This window comes from Apis dorsata, unplaced genomic scaffold, assembly GCF_000469605.1.
Source record: "Apis dorsata unplaced genomic scaffold, Apis dorsata 1.3 scaffold_117, whole genome shotgun sequence".
In the NCBI taxonomy this organism is placed as follows: domain Eukaryota; kingdom Metazoa; phylum Arthropoda; class Insecta; order Hymenoptera; family Apidae; genus Apis; species Apis dorsata.
Genome location: NW_006263411.1, coordinates 541120 through 561597, shown reverse-complemented (window position 1 = coordinate 561597; position 20478 = coordinate 541120). Strand labels below are relative to the sequence as shown.

The 20478-nt window shown below is 23.2% G+C and overlaps 2 protein-coding genes across 8 annotated transcripts in view; one reads left to right on the top strand and one right to left on the bottom strand.

Annotated features, from left to right (window-relative positions):
* LOC102677514 (3'-5' RNA helicase YTHDC2-like) overlaps positions 1 to 1271 on the bottom strand; it is a 5071-nt gene extending 3800 nt beyond the window's left edge. The window contains exons 1-4 of one of the 3 annotated variants that reach the window (XM_006612637.2): positions 1038 to 1271; positions 409 to 625; positions 148 to 341; positions 1 to 24 (exon numbers count right to left, since the gene is read on the bottom strand). The exon at positions 1 to 24 is cut by the window's left edge and continues 3 nt beyond it. In XM_006612637.2, the coding sequence (XP_006612700.1) occupies positions 1 to 24; positions 148 to 341; positions 409 to 605 (415 nt within the window). In that variant the 5' untranslated portion in view covers positions 606 to 625; positions 1038 to 1271. The remainder of the gene's footprint in view (positions 25 to 147; positions 342 to 408; positions 626 to 1037) is intronic. The other 2 variants (XM_006612638.2, XM_006612636.2) reach the window with 2 other exon arrangements.
* Positions 1272 to 1393: 122 nt separating this feature from the next.
* The window catches only part of LOC102676591 (phospholipid-transporting ATPase ID), a 61951-nt gene continuing 42866 nt past the window's right edge, over positions 1394 to 20478 (top strand). For all 5 annotated transcript variants that reach the window (XM_031509008.1, XM_031509007.1, XM_031509006.1 and 2 more), the window contains exon 1: positions 1394 to 1588. The gene's annotated coding sequence lies outside the window, so the exon portion shown is untranslated. The remainder of the gene's footprint in view (positions 1589 to 20478) is intronic.

The window sequence follows — 20478 nt, the reverse complement described above, 5'->3', positions numbered from 1 at the left end:
CTTTTGTATTTGTATTTACTGAAACTAAAAATTATAAATTATAAGTATATATATATATATATATATATATATATATATATATCTTTGTAAAATATATCTATAATATAATATATTAAAAATCTAATTTAATATTTATAATATTAGTACCATCTGTATTAGGAGGTCGTTCTCTTTCAATTGGTGGTAATAAATCTTGACATTCTTTATGATTTAATGGAAAAGCTTGTAATAAATTATATATACTTTGTCTTGATGATTTCTGTAATTTTATTACAGCATCAGCTTGAACTATAGTTGAACCTTCTCTTTTGTACACAGTTAAAAAACGATTTGTACCTTTACTATTAAAAAAAAAATTTATATTTATTTTCTGTTTTAATAAAATATTTCTATTATTTTCAAACTTACCCTCTACTTTTAGATTTTAATCCAAGTTCATATGCTAATTTATGAATGTAAGCTCTTTCTTCTGCAGTATATGAAGATGGAAATTCTAATTCTTTTTGATCAGGAGTTTCTAATAACTTTTTTAATGTTAAATTTACTGCAATTCTAGTATCCTCCCCAATAAGAGGAGTTTTCTTATGACGATTTCTACGTGGCATTGTATATTTAATAAGTATTTCTAAAAAACAAACAGTAAATTTTTTACACAAATCTTTTTTAAACTTTTCTTAAATTTTCCTTAAAAAAATATAATTTTAAAATATAAATATTTTAAAATTTCCTTAAAGGTTATTTTTGTATTTTTGTTTTGTTTTTATTTTGAAATAAAAATTATTTTGAAATACAAAATAATTTTCATTTAAACAAACTAAATTTTATATGATTTTAATATATCATATACATATATAATAATAAAATAAAATAAAATAACAATTATATAATTTAATAAACAAATATTATTATAATTATTTCATAATTGAAATTAAACATAAGTGTAATTATAATATTATTTTAACTGCGTTAAATAAAATCTAAATAAGATTCGAAAAAAATGCATGTAATTTTATATTTATATATTTTGTTTAACTCACATAATTTTGATGATCCTGTAAATGTACATGAATTGTATTAATATATGATGTTTAAATAGTTAGTTATTAAAGTAATAGCTATTTATCTTGAAATATTAAATTTATAACTACATATGTATATTATAATATTCGTAGAAATTTCTGAAAATTATTTTTAATAAAAACACGCCATATCTGAATGATGACCTGTAATAAACACAGCAAATAATATTTACGTCCTTTTTGATTATGAGAAATACTCCCTCTACTTGAATGTATAAAATTACTTAGAATAGCTTGTATCGATATAAACCATATTCTACTAGTTTCACGGTCGAATCATACTTCAATGTACCCATGTGAACGAAATATCAACAAAGTTAATCTATTTGAACAATAGAGTGCGTTATAATCGTTTTTCAGAAAAGATCTGCAAAACAGTGAAAGCAGGCACACGGTTAAATACTGTTCCAGTAAACAATATGGCCGGTTTAGTTTGGTGCGCGGGTTATGTCGTCTGTATCGTATTTTCCAAGTGTTTATTGTGCTTCATCAAGGATTAGTGGTTTTCGGTAAGTTTATATTTTCTAAAAGAAACATAATCTTATGTAGAAAAGTCAAATGTTTAAGATTTACGGCAATAGATTTTGTACATGATGATTGATGATTAAGAGTATGCCTTTCCATCAATTACTGTCTGACTGTTAAAAATATCGGTAAAATCTTGTAAAGATTTTTGATCCATATCTTGTAAATTCATACGTGCTTGCATATCCTTTTAAATATAATTTTAAATAATAAAAATTATATAATAACAAATAAAATATATATTTTAAAAAATTTCAACATGAATATGAACGACAGTTGAGATTTTAAAATTTGCGATGTGAACGAAATCGTCACAACTTTTTCATCTCCATATTTACGTGAATTATATTAAGCAAGTCAATCTATTATTTGTTTCTTACGTTATTCATAAATTTGGCTAAAGTTTCGATTTTCTATTGCTACTTTTTCTATAAGTTTAACGATAAAGATTAAACTTCCTGACAACGTAAGCGAAGCAACAGGTTTTTTGCTGAGAACTGCCGATGACCTCCCATTTTAATACTCACTTAAATATTTTACTTGTACGTCGTTTTTATTAATTTATATATGTAGATCTTTCAAATTATATAAAATCAGTATATAAAATTAATTATTCGAAAAATTTAAGGGAACTCTAAATTTTAAATAAACAATTGAACTGTCAGATTTCGTTCTTTTCATATCGATATTATCGTAATTATTAAATTTTTTGATTATATATAATTTCTCAATATATTGAAATTATACTGAATAATAACCATAATTATTATTCATTAATAATATATTTTTTTCAATGTGTTATATAATTAATAAATTTTATAATTAATATTTAAAAAATTAAGATTTAATACATTATTTAAAAATAAATGTTTGTTGTCTTCTTAATAGAACTAAAATAATATATGATTTAGTATATGAAATGGAATGAATATGATTATCATAAATATATGATTAACAAAATAGTATATCATATATCTAAAAATAAATACATTCAAATATTAAATATCGAGCTATTATCAATAAAAATTTGTAAAAATTAGAAAATTAATAAAATAAAATATGTATGATATATATATATATAATATATCAAAAATTATAAAATATTATTTTATTATTTATAATATTAAATATCGTTAATCATCATTATATCAATTATGAAATTATAAATGTATTCAAAGTATAACATAATAAAAGTCATAATAAATCTAATGTTAAAAAAAATATATAATCAAATTGCTCGAGTATTCATATATACTATTTGCGCATGCGTACAAAATATAGTCACGATCAAGATCCAAATTTAAGGTTCGTTGAAAAACACAACGGGTATATAAAATATTTATTAATGTGCATGTCAACATAACGTATATAATAAATAAATAATAATGATTATAATCAGTGATCATAATCATATTTATATATCATTATATAATATCATTATGTTAATTTATTTATTGTGGATGTTATGTTTGTTTTATAACCTTTAAAATACATAAGTTCTTTAAAAATTTATGCCAATTATTTAAATATCGTGAATGGAAATGCAGTAATAACAAAAAACAAAACTAAATAAAAAAAACAGATTAATATAGATAAAAGATAGAGAAAAAAAACAAAGAAAGCATCCGAATTATTTTAGGGAAAGTTCGTGTGTTTGTTGTTCGAGACTCAGAGGCCACGTTCGTTGTCGTTCATTCAGAAATTACGTAAGTTAACATCGCATCTGCTCGTTGCGCTTGTCTCCTAGTTAATGCTCGGGCAAACGCTAAAGATTCTCATTGATTGGAGCTTGAAAAGGTGGCGCGGCAAAGTGCTCGGCCGTCCAACAATCGTCGTCGGTAAAATAAACGTCGGATCAAACAAACTGATACGCGAACGAACGATCTAATTGGATTGAGCGCACGCATGTACTAGTGTATTTCTAATTGACCACCTATATGCTATGTTTCGTGATGTTTCGTCCATGGTGGTCGCGCCTCATTGCAATTCAATTGGTTCGATTGATCGACAAAGAAAAAGAGAATGAATATGTATCTAGATTTCTTTCATTGTTGAATCGATATTGTTCTGATATTGATACTGTTTGAATTGCATCTTAAGCAGCAGATAATTCGACAAAGAAAATTTATCTGTTTTTGATTATTTTTGCTTTAAAATTGATCTTTCGAAAGATTTAGTCAACTTTCTTCTTTTTTTTAATTTTATTCGATATTTTCGTGATTTTTATATATATTATTTTTAAAATAGATGTATAAAATACATATTAATAATTTTGAAATATTTATTTGTAAGTTTTAATATTAAATAATAAATAATAATAAATTCTTATTTACATATTTGTATGAAATATTTATATTTCATTAATACTAATGCATTAATAGTGTGAGAGTTAATAGTTAAATATTTGTATAAAATTTAAATATATAATCTAATATTTAAAATGTATTATGTTTATAAAGAATGAATTTTAATTTTCATTTTTTTAATTATATTTTTAAAAGCATAAATTTACATAAATCCACAATTTACCAATAATTTTTCAATATTAAATGTTTAGAAGAAAATTTGAAAACAATAATTTTCACATTTAAATTAGAATAATTTCTATTATTAAATAATTCATGAATGATACATTAATACTATACAATATATTGCTTTTTTTGAATTTACATTTTCAACTTTGATCATTATACTTCAATATTGAATACAGATCACGTCGTTTTTCTCATTGAATAATACTTTTATTTAACATTCTCATAGCATCGAAATGCAAATATATGTTTAAAGTCTAATTTAATCGTAATTAAACTTTCTATAAGTTCTTAAACTTTTCTGATATATTCTAAAGCTTATAGTATAGATGATATTTTTTTAACAGTATTGGAGATAAATTAAAATTATCCAGTATGTTTAGATTATATCATACTAATATAATTATTTTTCCAAATATATTTTTTTAAATAATGTTATATAAATATTATTTTATTATTATTAGTCTGATCAGAACTCAAGTTATTAATTTTTTTAGATTTAAGAAAATTTTGTTCTTTCTTGATATGGGCTGATGACACCCATCCATTGGAACAGACTTAGCAGGTTTAGAATTTAGACTCAAACAATTATAACAATGAACATAGTAATAAGTAAAAATTAAATAAAATATTATAAAGACTAAAGAATTTTTCAAATTATAAGTAGTAAAATTTCAATTATCTGAACCCGTTATAAGAGGCAAATAATTATAACAGGAGTTTATCAATTCTTTCTATATTCTATGATTCTTCTTTCAATAATTCTTTCAATCAATTCACATTCAAATAAGTGCATTCAATTGAAAGTTCAATCTTACGTATTATTTAATGATACCAAGTGAGAATCAGTAATGAATATTTTCATCATTCAAATTCATATAATTTTGATAGAAAACAAAAAATAAAATAAAATAATATTATATAAATATACAAATTTATTCAATCAAATGTACAATAAATTCAATCAAATTTATTATATGATTGTTTAAAATTTAAGTTTTAATTTAATTCACATTTACTTGTAGAACTTGCAAGGTGATCCTTTCTCCTATGAAGTCCGGTCTGTGTCAATCGACCTTGGATTCAGAACGTCACGTGTATTTTCACTTGTTTGAGCGTTCATATATCCCTGCATGTTATGTAAATTTTGTCATATTTTTCGATGCATCGGAATATATACTTATAACTATTACTATTATATTCCTTCTGAATCATCTACAAGTATGCCACCTACTAATTTCATAGTGCTGGTTATATCGTTATGAGTAATTTATAGTTAATGTTATGATCTCGATACAGATTGATTATAATCGATAAACAGTCTCAAGAATTTATAGTTAAACTTCTCTTTGATCGTTCACGCTAAAATAGTGATATTTATATTTGATTACTTGATAAAAATACTGATTGATAATTAAAAATACTTAAAATATATAATTTAAAATAATTATATTATTATTTCTGATTTCTGTAATAAAACTGATGAATCAACTTAATATGTGCTTATAATATTTTGAGAAGATATATAAAATAATTAATAATAGGATATAGATATAACTATAATACAAATAAATATATAGAAATGTAGGTAAACTTTTTTTCAGAAATTTCTATCTCTTTTCTTTTCTTGGATTATATAGTTTAATTAATTTATTTATTTCATAAATTTTTCCATAAAATTAAACATAGATGTAATACATAGTTGAATACCAATTCTTGATTTTTTTTATTATTTTTTATACAAAAGTTATATAAAAGAGACATATTTACTTCCTTATGTAAATCAATAACTGAGCAAGAGAATAATTATATTAAAAAAATTAATAATATTATTTTTGAACGATTTACGAGCCAATTTAAAAAAATAAAATATGCAAAGAAAAAAGAAAGAAGAAGAAAAAAAGATATATTAATGTTTTATATATAAACTAATTATTAGTTAGTCTTTTATCTAATCTCGATCGCATGAAAATAATGAAGCTTTGCGTTAACGATCGTATAGTAACCTCAGGTCACACTCATCGATCCTCCTACGCAGAGCTTGTAAATAATGGAGACATTCACGTGACTTATTCACATAGTATACCAATGTACACTTTGCAGTCGATTTACATACTTTGTCGTCGATTTCAAGTGACGAAATCGACTGGTATTCAAATCTCAACTATGTTCGACATTGTCCATTAATTTTTATTTAACAATAACTTAGACAGGATTGAATCCACAAATCGTCAGTTATTCATAGAATCATCTTTTCTTCATATGCAAAAATATGTAAAATTATTTCTTATGATTTAAAGTTTTAATTAAGTTTTTTTGTATACCTTTTTTAAAATATTATTTAATTTTTATTTTTATCACATTATTAATTATATATTTTAATTTTATATTCTTAAATGAATATATAAGGTGATATTTACAATATAAATTAATGAATTAAGAAATAATACTTTTTTCTTTTAATTTATTTCAAATTATCTATTTATAATTCTTTAACTAAGCTTGTCGAAATTGTTAAATATCAAAAATTACTTAAAACAAAATTAAAATTCAAGTAACAATATCAGAATAGAACAACATTCATAGTTCAAATGAAAATTGCAATTGATGATCGATGATTAATGCTCTCTTAATTTTGTGATTGATATTCAAGGATAGTCGATGGTAATTGATAATCAGCGCATGATCCTTCTCATACTGTAATACTTTATCGTTTAATGAATTTTATATATAAATTATAAAAGAATAAAGATTAAGACAACGAAATATAGAACAATTTGTTACAAAGTTATTGAAAAAAATTTGTTTTATTATTATAAGAAAATGAAAATTCTAATTTTCTGAGAAGCTCTTCAACTATAAATATTTTATTAAAACGAAGTAAAGTTGAAGTTATGATTGTTAGTTTAGCGTGTATTAACAGATTCACTGTTGATCTGTTTATCTATTATAAGTTTATATTACTTCATACTAGATGCTGATGGATAACTTTCAGACAAAAATTCTATTCTTATTTTGAGTTTTAGCGTGTAGAATTTTTATCGAATTACGAAATTTTTATTATAAAGGAAACCGTGAAGAGGAAATCATGGATAGAAATTTAAGAATTTTATTAATTTTTTATTAATTTTTCTATGTTAGAGTAATTTTTAAATAATTAGCAAAGTTAGTTCCAGTGAAATTTCATCTTTTCCACGTGATTTTATTGTATAGTTTTTTTCTTCTAACTGAAAGTAATTCCCAATATAATTTAACATTTAATTAAAATCCTTTTTTCTTTATTACAAGATAGAAACTATATATTTTAAATTGCATCAAAATTTTTTTCCTAAAATAAATAATTGAAAAATTATACGTTATTTTTACAATAAGAATGCAAATCAATATTTTAAAATTTTAAAAAAATTATAAAATTATAAAACTGTTTAAGAGAATATAATAACAGATTTTATTACTTATTAGTTATTATTGTTTTATAATTAATTATCAATTAATTACTATATTCTTGGATCGTTTAGACAAAAATTTAATACTTGATTTACATATTACAATATCTAATAACCAAACAATGTAAAATTAATACATGTATAAAGTTCATTAAAGAAATATTCTCGTAACTCATGTATTTTTTCATATAAATAACTTATAATTCGTAGTATATGCTATTTGTACAAAATTAATGAGCCATAAAATCTTGCTAAAGATTTGCAATTACGGTATCCACGATAAGTTCCCTAGAAATTAGTCAATTCCTCTCAAACGAAACTCACATTATTCTCTTGGTACCAGTAATTCAAATTTAAAAGGACACACAGCTATAATTATGACAATCCACATTACGAAACGTTTTATTTACGCAGAACGTAAATTTTCTACTCGAAATTAGCAATCAATCTTTCGAAACAAATTACATCAAAATGTCACTGTGTTACTTCTCCATCAATTATCAAACGCGATTTCTTTTTTCATTTTACGGTAAAAAAAAAAAAAAAAAAGGAACGAAAAGAAAAAGTTATGATCTCAGCACAAGAAGATTTTAAATAATTAGAGCTAGATATTCGAATCGCGGGAGAAAGTATCACCATGACCTTGGGCTTATTTTGTTTCTTTTTTTTTTTTTCGGTAAAAAAAAAAAAAAAAAGGAACGAAAAGAAAAAGTTATGATCTCAACACAAGAAGATTTTAAATAATTAGATCTAGATATTCGAATCGAGGGAGAAAGTATCACCATGACCTTGGGTTTATTTTTTTTTTTTTTTATCGAAGACAGGAAATATAAAAAGATGGAAGAAAGAGAGAAAATAGATTAAAAGAGTCGATGTAACGCATATATGAAATCATTGGTAATTGGAATAGATAAGCACATGGCTTATCCGCACAGTTGAATAATCATACAGATTACACGTGATTTACTACCTCGACAAAAAGTTACATTTTTTGACAATATATGAGAAATATTTCGAGATAATGTAGTAGTTTTTATTTTTTTATTTTCGTGTTTGCTTAACCTTGCTACGTCCTTGGATTATTTTTAGCATAATTGTAATTCTCCGTTATTAAATGGTTTTTAAGTTTGAGAAGAATATGAATGAAATGTTATTAAAGACGAAATTGTGAAGTAACATATAAATAAAAAAAATATACTGAAATAATTAAAAATTTTTAGAATAAACAATTTTAAAAATTATTACAATTTATTATAATACTATGTATATTAAATTTCATGAGATTGTAAGATCTAGATAGAAGGAATAATAATGATGAAAAGAATATTGAAAATATCCTTGGAATTTTTCTTCATAATCTCAATGCTAAAATGTAGAATTTAATAATGTAAATTGACTGAATAATGTCAGATTAAATGTTGCATTGAAATCATAATTAAGTTAATATTTTTCAATTTTTCTTGAAAGATAACAAGATTTATTTGTTGACAAAATTGANATATATAACATTTTACATAATGTTTATTTATTTATTATTATACATTAAAATTGGAAAATTCGATAACTCATATATGATGATCTTACAATGATTCAAAATCACAAGAAAATTCAGATATATGATTATTTCGAAAAAGCATTGAATTATATTCAAGAAAAGTTATAAATTTTGTACATACTTTGCAAACAAGAAAAGATATAAATTTTGTACATGCTTTAAAATAGCAACAGTACGAGTTTATTTAAATAACTTTTTTCTGCAAAGTTTGAAGGTCGCAATAAGTGAATTTGAAGAATTCCATTTGTTTTCTTCTATTTCTTTTTCTCTTTTTCTTCTTTTTCTTTTTTTTTTTTTTTTTTTTTTTTTTTTTTTTTTTTTTTTTTTCATTGAAATAAAGATGTTGAAGTCTCTTAAAGTGAAATCACAAAAAGTCGCCTTGACATAATCACTAAGAAACATAAGCAAATTTTTTGTTAAATGTCTCTATGTTTGACATTAAGTAAATTGTTGACTCAACATATGATCATGTTTACTCATTTAACTAATTTTTTTTAAAATATCAAATATTAAGCATAGTTTTCTAATATCATTTAATTTTAATAACATTTGATAATTGAAAAATTTATAAATAGTTAAAAATTTCATAAGACATTTAAAGAATCATAAATAAAAAATTATAAAAATCAAATTACACTTTAAACAGAGTATAAACAAATCATAATTGGTAAAAAGTTTGTTTTGAAATTTTAATCTTTAAAAAAGTTGAAATTTTAAACCTTTATATCATATATCATATAATTAATTTTTAAGGACAATTGCAATTTTTAAAATATAATATTATATAATTTGAAAAAAATAATATAATTATTGGTTTATGAAAGAAATAATATAATAATAATAAATATTCTATATTTTATACATTAATCTTAATTAAATGTCATTTACCAAAAAAAAGATTCATAGACGTATCTTTTTTTTTGAAAAAATCCTTAGAAAGAAAAAAAATCAATTTAATAATTCAAAAGTACTTAAACCGTCAGGATATATGCGAAACGATCGTCGATATCATCATCGCACAATTCTCTTTCGTTTTACTCAATTATTGTATCAACAAGACAATGCATCGTTGACGTGGGTTTATTCAGTTTCTTATGATTAACCAGTTAGCCTTGACCATTGTCAAAAGGCCAACCAAAGAAGAAACGCTTATATCCTCCATAGTTAAGTCCCTGCATTTTTTATTTGGCCACGATTTCTAATGGCATGAAATATTAGCTTCTATTTTCACCTTGAAATATTATATGTAGTTTAATAAATGTCTTTGGTTTTATATTAAATCAAAATTAATAGGCATTTCATTGTGTATTCATTCATTATGCAATGATCAATATATTTAAGTCAATTAAATTAAATTATTTTTGTACTGTACTTGGAAAAAAATAATTATACTTCATGCTTTTAATTAATTTCATACTCTATTTTTAATGATGCTTTAAATAACCAATATTTGCATAAATGTTTATAATTACTGTAATTAATGCTTTTTTAAAATGCCTTTTTAAAATGTTTTTTTAAAATCCTATTTTTTTTTTTTTTTTTAGTTCAATATTGAAACGAAGTAATACTTATAAATAAATTGAAAATTTTTTTCATTTTTATTCTAATATTTTTAAAACATAAACATAAGCAAACTTGAAAATTTTATTTTATGAATTTTTAATTTAGAAAATTTAAAAAATAGTATAAGGAAATTAATAAATTCATTTCATGCATAAATAATTGGATTCTGTTTCTAAGAAAAAGTATCATAATTGTAATACTTTGAAACAATAATTGCTATAAAAATAATAATAATTGTTTGATATCGATATAATGATTAAAAATATAGATATATGGATATCTATTCTTATACATTTATATTAATTAAGTACATTTATATTAATTAAGTATATTTACATTTCTTTTATTTTAAATTGAAAAAATAATGAAATGAACAATTCGCATAATCGATATTCTCCTATATTCGAATATTATAATATAAGTATATGACCTTTGAACTTTTACAAAGATTCTTATATTTTTACATGTGTCTGGACTTCTTAAGAAACATTATATGCACATAGTTTTATCATATATGATGATGGAATTATTATGATAATCTAATATTTCTAATCTGTATGTATATCTATTTCTTATATCTTATATCTTTTTATATTTTCATTGAATTCCATTTTATAAGAATGAAATTTTTTGATATAATATTCGATTGGCTGAATTTTTATTAATTGAATCCATTTATCTAACAATGAAACTGTATTGTATACAACTTTAATGAATTTATTATCATAATATCGCGATATTAATCTTAATTCGATGAAACATCAGAGTGATAATAATTTTATTCGATTCATTGAATATCAAACTTCATATAAACAAAATGTTTCATAACAGAGATACAAAGGGCAAAATAATTTTCTTTAACGAATACGAAGCGTTGATTGGCCATCTTATAACATTCGAGAAATAGCAGGAACAAGGCACAATTGAGAATGCGATTTTTATTAAATTGTCCATGGGTAGTTTTCTTGATCGTGAGAATCAGAGAACGAAAGAAGAGAGGACAAAGAATTGATATTTAAATGATGTCGCAATTTTAAAAGATAGGCATCGATCTATTTAACATTTTTTACTTATTGGAATCGGAACTTTACAGGTGCGACGTAATCGTATAAAGCAAGGTTGAATAGAATAACGAGATATTGTGACGTCCCATATGGCGTAAAATATGAATAGACAGGTCTGCAAGGACACTTCTAAGGAAAAAATATGAAATTTATAAACGATTACAGATTTTATAATATTCAGCTTTGTTACCAATAGAATTTCATTTATAAATTTTAGATTTTTCTTTTAAATTTCAGATCGAATTGAATTTTCATATTAAATTAAATCGAATTCTTCTTATATGCTTAGAAACGAATAAAATTTTCTTCTCAATTTTCAACGAAGTTAAATTTTTCTTATTAAAATTTTATCTGAAATAAGTTATTATTAGCAATTGTTAAATTTTAACCCTCAATTCTTAATATTGGATTATGAGTAATCACATAATTTGAATTAAGTTTTTTTTTCATTTTATTTTATTTTAATGTAAAAATAAAATATTTGATTTCTGTATGATAGTACCATAATAAAATACGTACTAAAATTCACTAACGTATAATAAAGTTTTAAATATTTAAAAATCAAATAAAACTGTTTTAAATATAGATATTATAAAAATATTACAAAGATATAAGTTACAAATATACTTACATTACAAATATAAGTATTTCGATGTAAATAATAATTATTATGTATAATACAAATATTGATTAGTTAAATACAATTAATAAAAATTTTCTCATGTACTTACGTCACGTACTACTAATATAGATGTTAAAATCTCAAAATCACACGATATTATAGAGGGTTAACTAACTTAACCTAAACAATTGTGAATCATTTACGATCCGATCATATCAATTCTAAATTTAAAATTAAATTACGATTTATAATAACCAAAAAATTTCTCGAAATCTTTGTTTTCCCGTTTATTTATCTACTTCGTTTTCTTTTATAAGAAGAATTCGCGAAATTTGACGTCGAATTTTCAATCTCTTCTTGTGGTTAAATGTTTCCAAGAACGTTTCGAACAAATGCAATCAATTTATTCGATACGATTGTTTGTTCGGTTCGTTCGTATTATATACGCTCGCCAACTAAATGAAATGTTAGGTATCATCATTTGTAAACCTTCGAGATAGTACGCCGACAATTGATTCGAGGGAAGAAGAGTTGACACTGTATTAATTCACGCCTCTCGTCTCGTGAAATCGGTTGAACGTCCGACCTTCTTATTGCCCTCTGAAACGCGCCAACTACGCGCCGGCTACTGCGCTGTTTGGCGCCTTTTTTAAAATACTTATAAATAGTGACAGACAAATCGCTGGGGAAATAAACATTCGATTTAACTTGAATTCCACGAATATTCGTGAATTTTTTAAAAGTAGATAGATGACAATTTCTTTTATGTATTTTTCAAACATAATATCATAGAAAAGATTTATCAAAAAATCACAAATTCAAACGAAAATCATCTTTTTTAATTATGTAACGTTTCATTCTCATTATAATTATGAAAAAAAGAAAGTTAAGGTAAAAAGAAAAGAAAGACAAAGGAGAAAAAAAAAATAAAGAATAGATTTGCGGTTTGACGCAAAACTGGTTGATTCACGTCATTCGCAGGTCTGCGAGGAAGGAGGACGCTACTATTATTCTTCTCCGTATATTTTTACGCTTTCGGATCCAGGAAAATGTATACCTACCTGCGGATCGATCAGGTTCACTTCCTCCTCTATTAAGCAACCACCGCCCCCGCGAAAATCGACAAGGAAAACATCGATGTTTAACTAGTGTTACGCTCTCAAAACGACAGATTCATTAAATTGCACAGCACGCCTATCGATGAACGTTCTGTTTATGATAATGAGGATCAATGCAGAATCCATTAGTAATAACGGATTGCAGAACCTTCTATATCTGCCTCTCTTACACATATATCGTTTGTTCTCCTTTTTTTCCCCATCTGTATCATAGCAGATTATGCACACAAATTGTATATACCATCATTTAAACGTTTGGGATTTATTTGATGAGAAGGAAACTTGGATTTTTTAATAAGGAAAATACGAATGAATATTTCGATGGTTTATTGTATATCTATTTTTAGAAAAATACAAATGAAAGTTTGCTAAGTAATGCATTTAAGCTTACGTATAATTTGAAATTATAAAATTTCATTATCATTATAATTATTATCTCATATTTATTTGAAATTTTACGATTTAATTTTCGATTTTAATAATCGAAATTTATATTATTATGTATATTAAAATAATATCAAATAACAAATTTTTTTACATATAGCTTGTAAAATAATTTAAACTATATAATTGAATAAAAATACGTATTACTTAAAAATATAAAACAGGCAATATGATAGAAAAAGTCTCTAAAAATTATTCAAGATAAAAATTATCTATATTTCTGCATTATGTTTTATTTTATTCTTTTTTCGTAATCAATGAATATTAGAAACTATACTGAATTTTTGAACGTAGAATATATCCATGCATATATATAAATATATGGGAAAATATGTACCATATTCTGCCTCGTTCTTCGTAGTTTGTTTGCAGAAATCTAACTGGCATCATTAGCTTGGGAAATTAATTAATGAGCCAGAGCTGTGACTTACGATAACTTCTCACAAATACAGATAGGATGTTGCATAATCGCGTGCCTAAGTAGTCTTTGCGACATTATTTCCCTCAGTTATTCCATCTCGTTAACTTTCAGTGCTCGTGCACTAATCGAAAGCTACATGCAAGATTATATAAAGAATGATAATTAAGAAAAAGATGATTCTACATGCAAAAATAAATGGAAAAGGAAGAATAAAATTTTTTCGCTCGAAGCTTCATTTTTGGAAAAATCAAATTTAAAATTTTCCTTTAGTATACATGTGCTTATTTAATCAATTTTGATTAAATATAAAATAAATGATAAGAATAAAATAATTAGACAGATTATTATATCGTACAAGTAAAAGTAAAAAATCGAAAACATAGTATAATATATAACATAGTATAATATATTTTCATTTAAAATATTATTTTCAAGAAAATCAAATTTTAAAATTCATCGAATACATGTGTATTTAATTAACTCTTGATCAAGTAAAAATGATTTAATTATCCATATGATAATTTTTTTTTAAGTATCGTGTTGTAAAAATTAAAAAAATGTTATCAAGTTTTAATTTTGTCAACTTTCATGAAGTTTTTCTTGTCAATTATAATAATAATTTGTTTGTAGCATAAATGAATGTTGATGATACACCGATGATCAGACCTTTGATTCACAGGTGCATATGCTGGAACAATATACATACTTCGAATACCAATAATTATCAGACTATATTTTTAGCACCTTAGAACATGAGTGTGAATCATAGAATGCAAGACAGGTGACAGTCGGTGTGTAGGTACGTCAAATATTGATTAGCCTATTGATAATCAAAACTTTGGGAATGTAGTAACATGAAATTAGATGCTATTATTGAAAATCTATTTAATTTGAGATATTATTAGTAATAAATAGCATATAAAGCGTTGTTTTCTAATATTTAAAGTTAATCAAGATGAAAAGTTTATTTTAAATTTTGTTCAATATTGATTTATTATGAATCATGTCGAAGAAGAAAAAACTTGTTGCATGCATTTGTTGAATTTTAAAATTATTATGTGTATTCATCTAATCTTTTATGAATGTGAATTCGAAATACATTATATTTTCTAAAAATATAAATATAAATTTATACTTATATATAATTCAATATTGATTTGTAAAACTGAAGAGCAATGATCCTTTATTAAAAATTAAATTAAAAGAAAAATCTATCTATAATATTTTAAATAGATCATCTAAAGTAACAGAATTTTAAATAAAATAAAGCCATTTACTTAAGTTAAGTAAACAATTATTTGTTAATCAGTTAAGTTTACAATTATTTGACACTTGATAATATTAAATTGAAATATTAAATTTATTATGACACACAGATTTTTAACGGATGTTTGTGATTCATCTCTAAAAATAAAACAGAAAAGGGGATTGCAGCATTTAACTATTATAAAAGAGAGTCGCATCTCAAAATATGTTGGGAAACTAATTATAATCTTCAGGATCCCAAGCTGAAAATCTATGTAAGATTCCAAACGAGATTCCTCTACTGATTTTTCTAAAATTTTTAATATTCTAGACATATTCAAAATATTTAAAATTATAGATTCATTAAAATTAAAGATTGATAGATTAAAATTACATGTATAAAATAAGATAAAATATAATCATTTTATTAAACAAAAAAATAATGGATTAGAATTTTATTACATTCTTTTATTCTTTTAAGCTTATACTTATTATCATCTACAATTAATACATAAAGTTCACAATGAAGTAAAATTAATATTCAAAGAAATTAAATAGTTGTAAAAAAAAATTAATTACTTGGATATACAAATGTATTATATTTCATTTCTTTGATGGTAATGACGAATGAAATTGATACATTCACAATCTTTTTATGAATACCTCTATATTTGCGAACAGATGCAGCATAAAGTTTACCGACAAAGAGTAAGCCGATATATGCGGTAAATCTATATGTATTCATCTTTCAAAGTCAAACAAAGACTTATGTCTCTGAACGAGCAAAAAAAAAAAAGAAAATGTTCGATACGATATGCATCCAGAACGAAAAAAAAATATATATCTTTTAAAATATTTTTGTCCTGATATTTTAAAATCTTCTGAAAAATATTTTTGTTTTGAGCGTGATCATATTATTTTTGATGGATTTTTCCAGTTTTATATATTCAACAATTGAAAATTCTGACTAATTTGTGGTAAATATAATTTTTGATTTTTTTTTTTTTAATAAATTAATAAATATATTAATAAATTAATATGATTATATATTCAAATTGTTGATAGCCAAATATGTTTAAATTTTAACTTCAGAAAGAATTTAAAGTTAAAAGAAAAAATATTTTATATAAACATTATCTAACAGCTATTTCTTTCTTTCATTCAATTGTTGCATAAATAATTGCATAAACAGTTATATGAACAACTGTTTGTATGAAGGAACGATTGGATACTCGTATCAATTTTTTTACATTCTTTTATTTATTTATATATAATATTTAAGTATTTAATATAAGTATTTAATATAAATTCGAGTTAATTTTCAGATTGTCGATTGAAAGTACTAATTTTTTTCGAACTATACTTATTAATTAAGACGTTATATAAGATTGATCAGCAGATATTTCGTTGGATAAGAAGTAAAAACTCTTATCGCTTCTGAGAAACTTCCGCTATATACTTACATATACAAGTAATATGCTATCTGTAACCTTCTACAAAAGGCCAGTTGAAAAATATATTTCTGTTAAATACAGTTTTTTATTCAGTATTTGATAAAGTTTATATAAATATTTAGAACAAAATAATGTTACAAATAATTTTTTTAAGTTTATACTTACTATCATTTACAATTAATACATAAAGTTCACAAGTACATGAAGTAAAATTATATTAAATATAAATATATATTCTTGATGATTCATTTACATTTTTTCATAATGGCGAGAAATTATTTCAACACGAAACGTAACATTCCTTCTTCGCGGAGTCAATTTTTAATTTGAATGTGAATTACGCGATGTGAAATATGCGTCGGTTGCAGAATGTCATTTCGATGAATGCTGACAGGAAGAATAAAAAAAAAGCAAAGACGAGTCTTAGTATGATACTAAGATGTTTCTTTAGAAATTTTTCATCTTGCAAGTGCATTCATAGAAAAGAAAAACTTAATGAATCTAAAGAATTCTGATTCATGTTGTCGATATTTACATGACGAGCATTAAAATTTATCAGTTTTTTTTTTAAGTATTTATATATATATATATATATACTTTTTTTTTTAATATTAATACATATGCTAAAGAGAAAGCAGAACTTATAAAAAACGGAAAGAAAATTTGATAAATCTTTTTTTTTTTTATTTAATATTTCGTTGATTTTTTGATGAGTATTTATAAGATTTATTTAATTACTTGAATCAAATTTTTATTAAAAAAGTACCAATATAATCGAAAATTTAATTTCTGCACGATAGAAATTTCATTAAAAAATTGTCAATGAATTTTTTATTATTCCAATGATTATATATTATATGTAGAATACATTTATTATAAAATTGATTTCGTGTATTTATTCTGCAACTATCTAAATCATATTTTTATGAAAATTTCGTAATATAAGCGTATATGTGATCAAAAATTTCACTTTTAAGTTGTAAAAATCTAGTTGAAATTTTGTCGATGAATTTTTTAGTAAAATATAATTATCATAACGCTTTAATAACTGTAAACTATTTATAAAAAGCATTGCCTCATTTCGTATGCATTGAGTGCTTACATTCACGTGCACTGTCATTGTTGTTACACTTATGAAATTGTTCGATATAGAATACTCTTGGAATTCTTCATCATTCTATTCTCCTTTTAGACTTATCTTATCAATAGGCGTCGCGTTTTCAACGATTCTTCGTAAATATCGCGAAGAAATATCTTTGATCAAATAAAAATATTCTGTATCTTTTTTTACGTATTAAATGAATGATCTCCGTGGCTGCAAATAGATTTCGTCTAGTCATTTTCAATTAAAATAATATCTTTTTTTTTCCCCTTGTATTTATCGCAAATATAAACAATAATTAAGTTGTTACATAGCTGTTAATTAAAAATTTATTCAATAAGCAGTTAACTTTTTTACTTTGAAAAATGGCGTATGTTTATTGAGCAAATTGTAGAGTGCAGTGTTTTGTTTTGATACAATACAATTTTTTTTTTAACGTAATCGTTAATTTATATACATACAGTAATTATATTTACATTCCATTTTTATCGTACCTATTCAAGAATGTTATAATTTTCTATTGGTACTTATTACATAATTACATAATTATGAAAATGAAATGTGAAACAGGATAAAAAATGACTTTATTGGAAAATAAAGAAGATATTTATTTAAAATTCTAATTCCAATTATTATTTTAATCATTTACATTGATTTATAAGGATAATCTAATCGTTTGAATAAAATATTTCTAACTAAATTATAGGTTATAGAAAATTTAATTAAATTTCTAATCAATTTCAAATATGATAAAGTATTTTTTAAAGATAACTTATTTAAAGATAACTATTCTAAATAGATATCTAACTATAGACAAATTTTTATAGATATTATACATTTTCATTTTCAAGTCAATTACATTATTGTTACATGTGTTCAATATCAACAAATCATCCCATCACAGCATCACATTGATTTGTTTATCAATCTCTTGGTGATTTTATATTTCTCTATTTATATTTACACAACTCATTTTATCATTCTCTTTAAATATATATTAAATATTCTCTATAAATTTCATTCGTGATTCGTTTCGATCGAACAGAACATTTTTTTTCTTTTTTTTTTTTTCGTTATTAATAGAGATTTTACGCAGACGATAATTGTGCAATAGGTAAAATAATCGACGGAAAATAAAAAGATTTATAAGTGGCGCGAGATTTGAAAACTTTGCGTGCATTGCTGTGATTTGATCAGAACGACGTCCTTCAATTTCGTGCAATAGTAAACGTTCATTTAAATCAAACATACGTCCATTTCAAAATTTATACATCCCATTAATTTTTTTTATTTGCATCGATTTAAAAAATATTTACGGTTATATAGTAACGTGATTTTATCTAGAGAATGAACAATTTTAACTAGAAAAATAAGAAGAGAATGAATTTAAATACATTTTCTTTTTATACAATTTTACATTTTGTTATAATATTTTAATGTATATATTTTTTGATTACAAAATTTAATATTAATTTTTTAAAAATTAATAATTGAGAAAAAAATATCATTTCAACGTAATTATTAATCATTAATTTTTTCCTTATTAATATAATAAAATTTTTCTTGGATCGATATTTTATTTTTTATCGCATAATAAATAACAATTAATTAGAATTCATTTTAAAAAACTTTTTCATTTTATACAATAAATTAATATGTAAATAATATGTATAATATTTAAAAATTTCTAGAAAATTTGACAATACATATTTCCAATTTTCTTATCGTCACATTGATAATCTTTTACGAGTGGAGGACTAATAGAGAAACATGGGATTAGGTCACGCTTAAATGGAATAAACACTGCCTAAGTTAAATGGAACGGTATCTATGATTGCTCACCGCACCCTTTTCTATCTCCGGCCCAACCCTTTTGGTCACCATAGGGAATTGCTCCGGTTACAACGATACTCGTTGTCCTACGTCTTTAATCCTTCTTGTCATTCAATCCTTCTTGCAATTTTCGAATTGGATTCGTTTGCTCACCCACTTTTTTTTATTCCAGCCATGATAAACATGCCAATAAAATTATCGATATTGTTGATATTCATAAATGTGAAAAGATAAGAGATGAGCATGATAAAAGGGCTAAAATTGAGATTTAATTATTAATCTTTAAAAAATATTTATTTTTTGAATATCTTAGAAAGCTAAAAGTTATGATGAATATAAATTTACTATTAATTTTAATTAAATTTCCAATGAAATTTATTTAAAATTGATAATTGCACAAAGATAATATATATCATATATTAAAATAAAATATATATATTGATAAATGATATAAACAATATGATTCGAATAGCGTA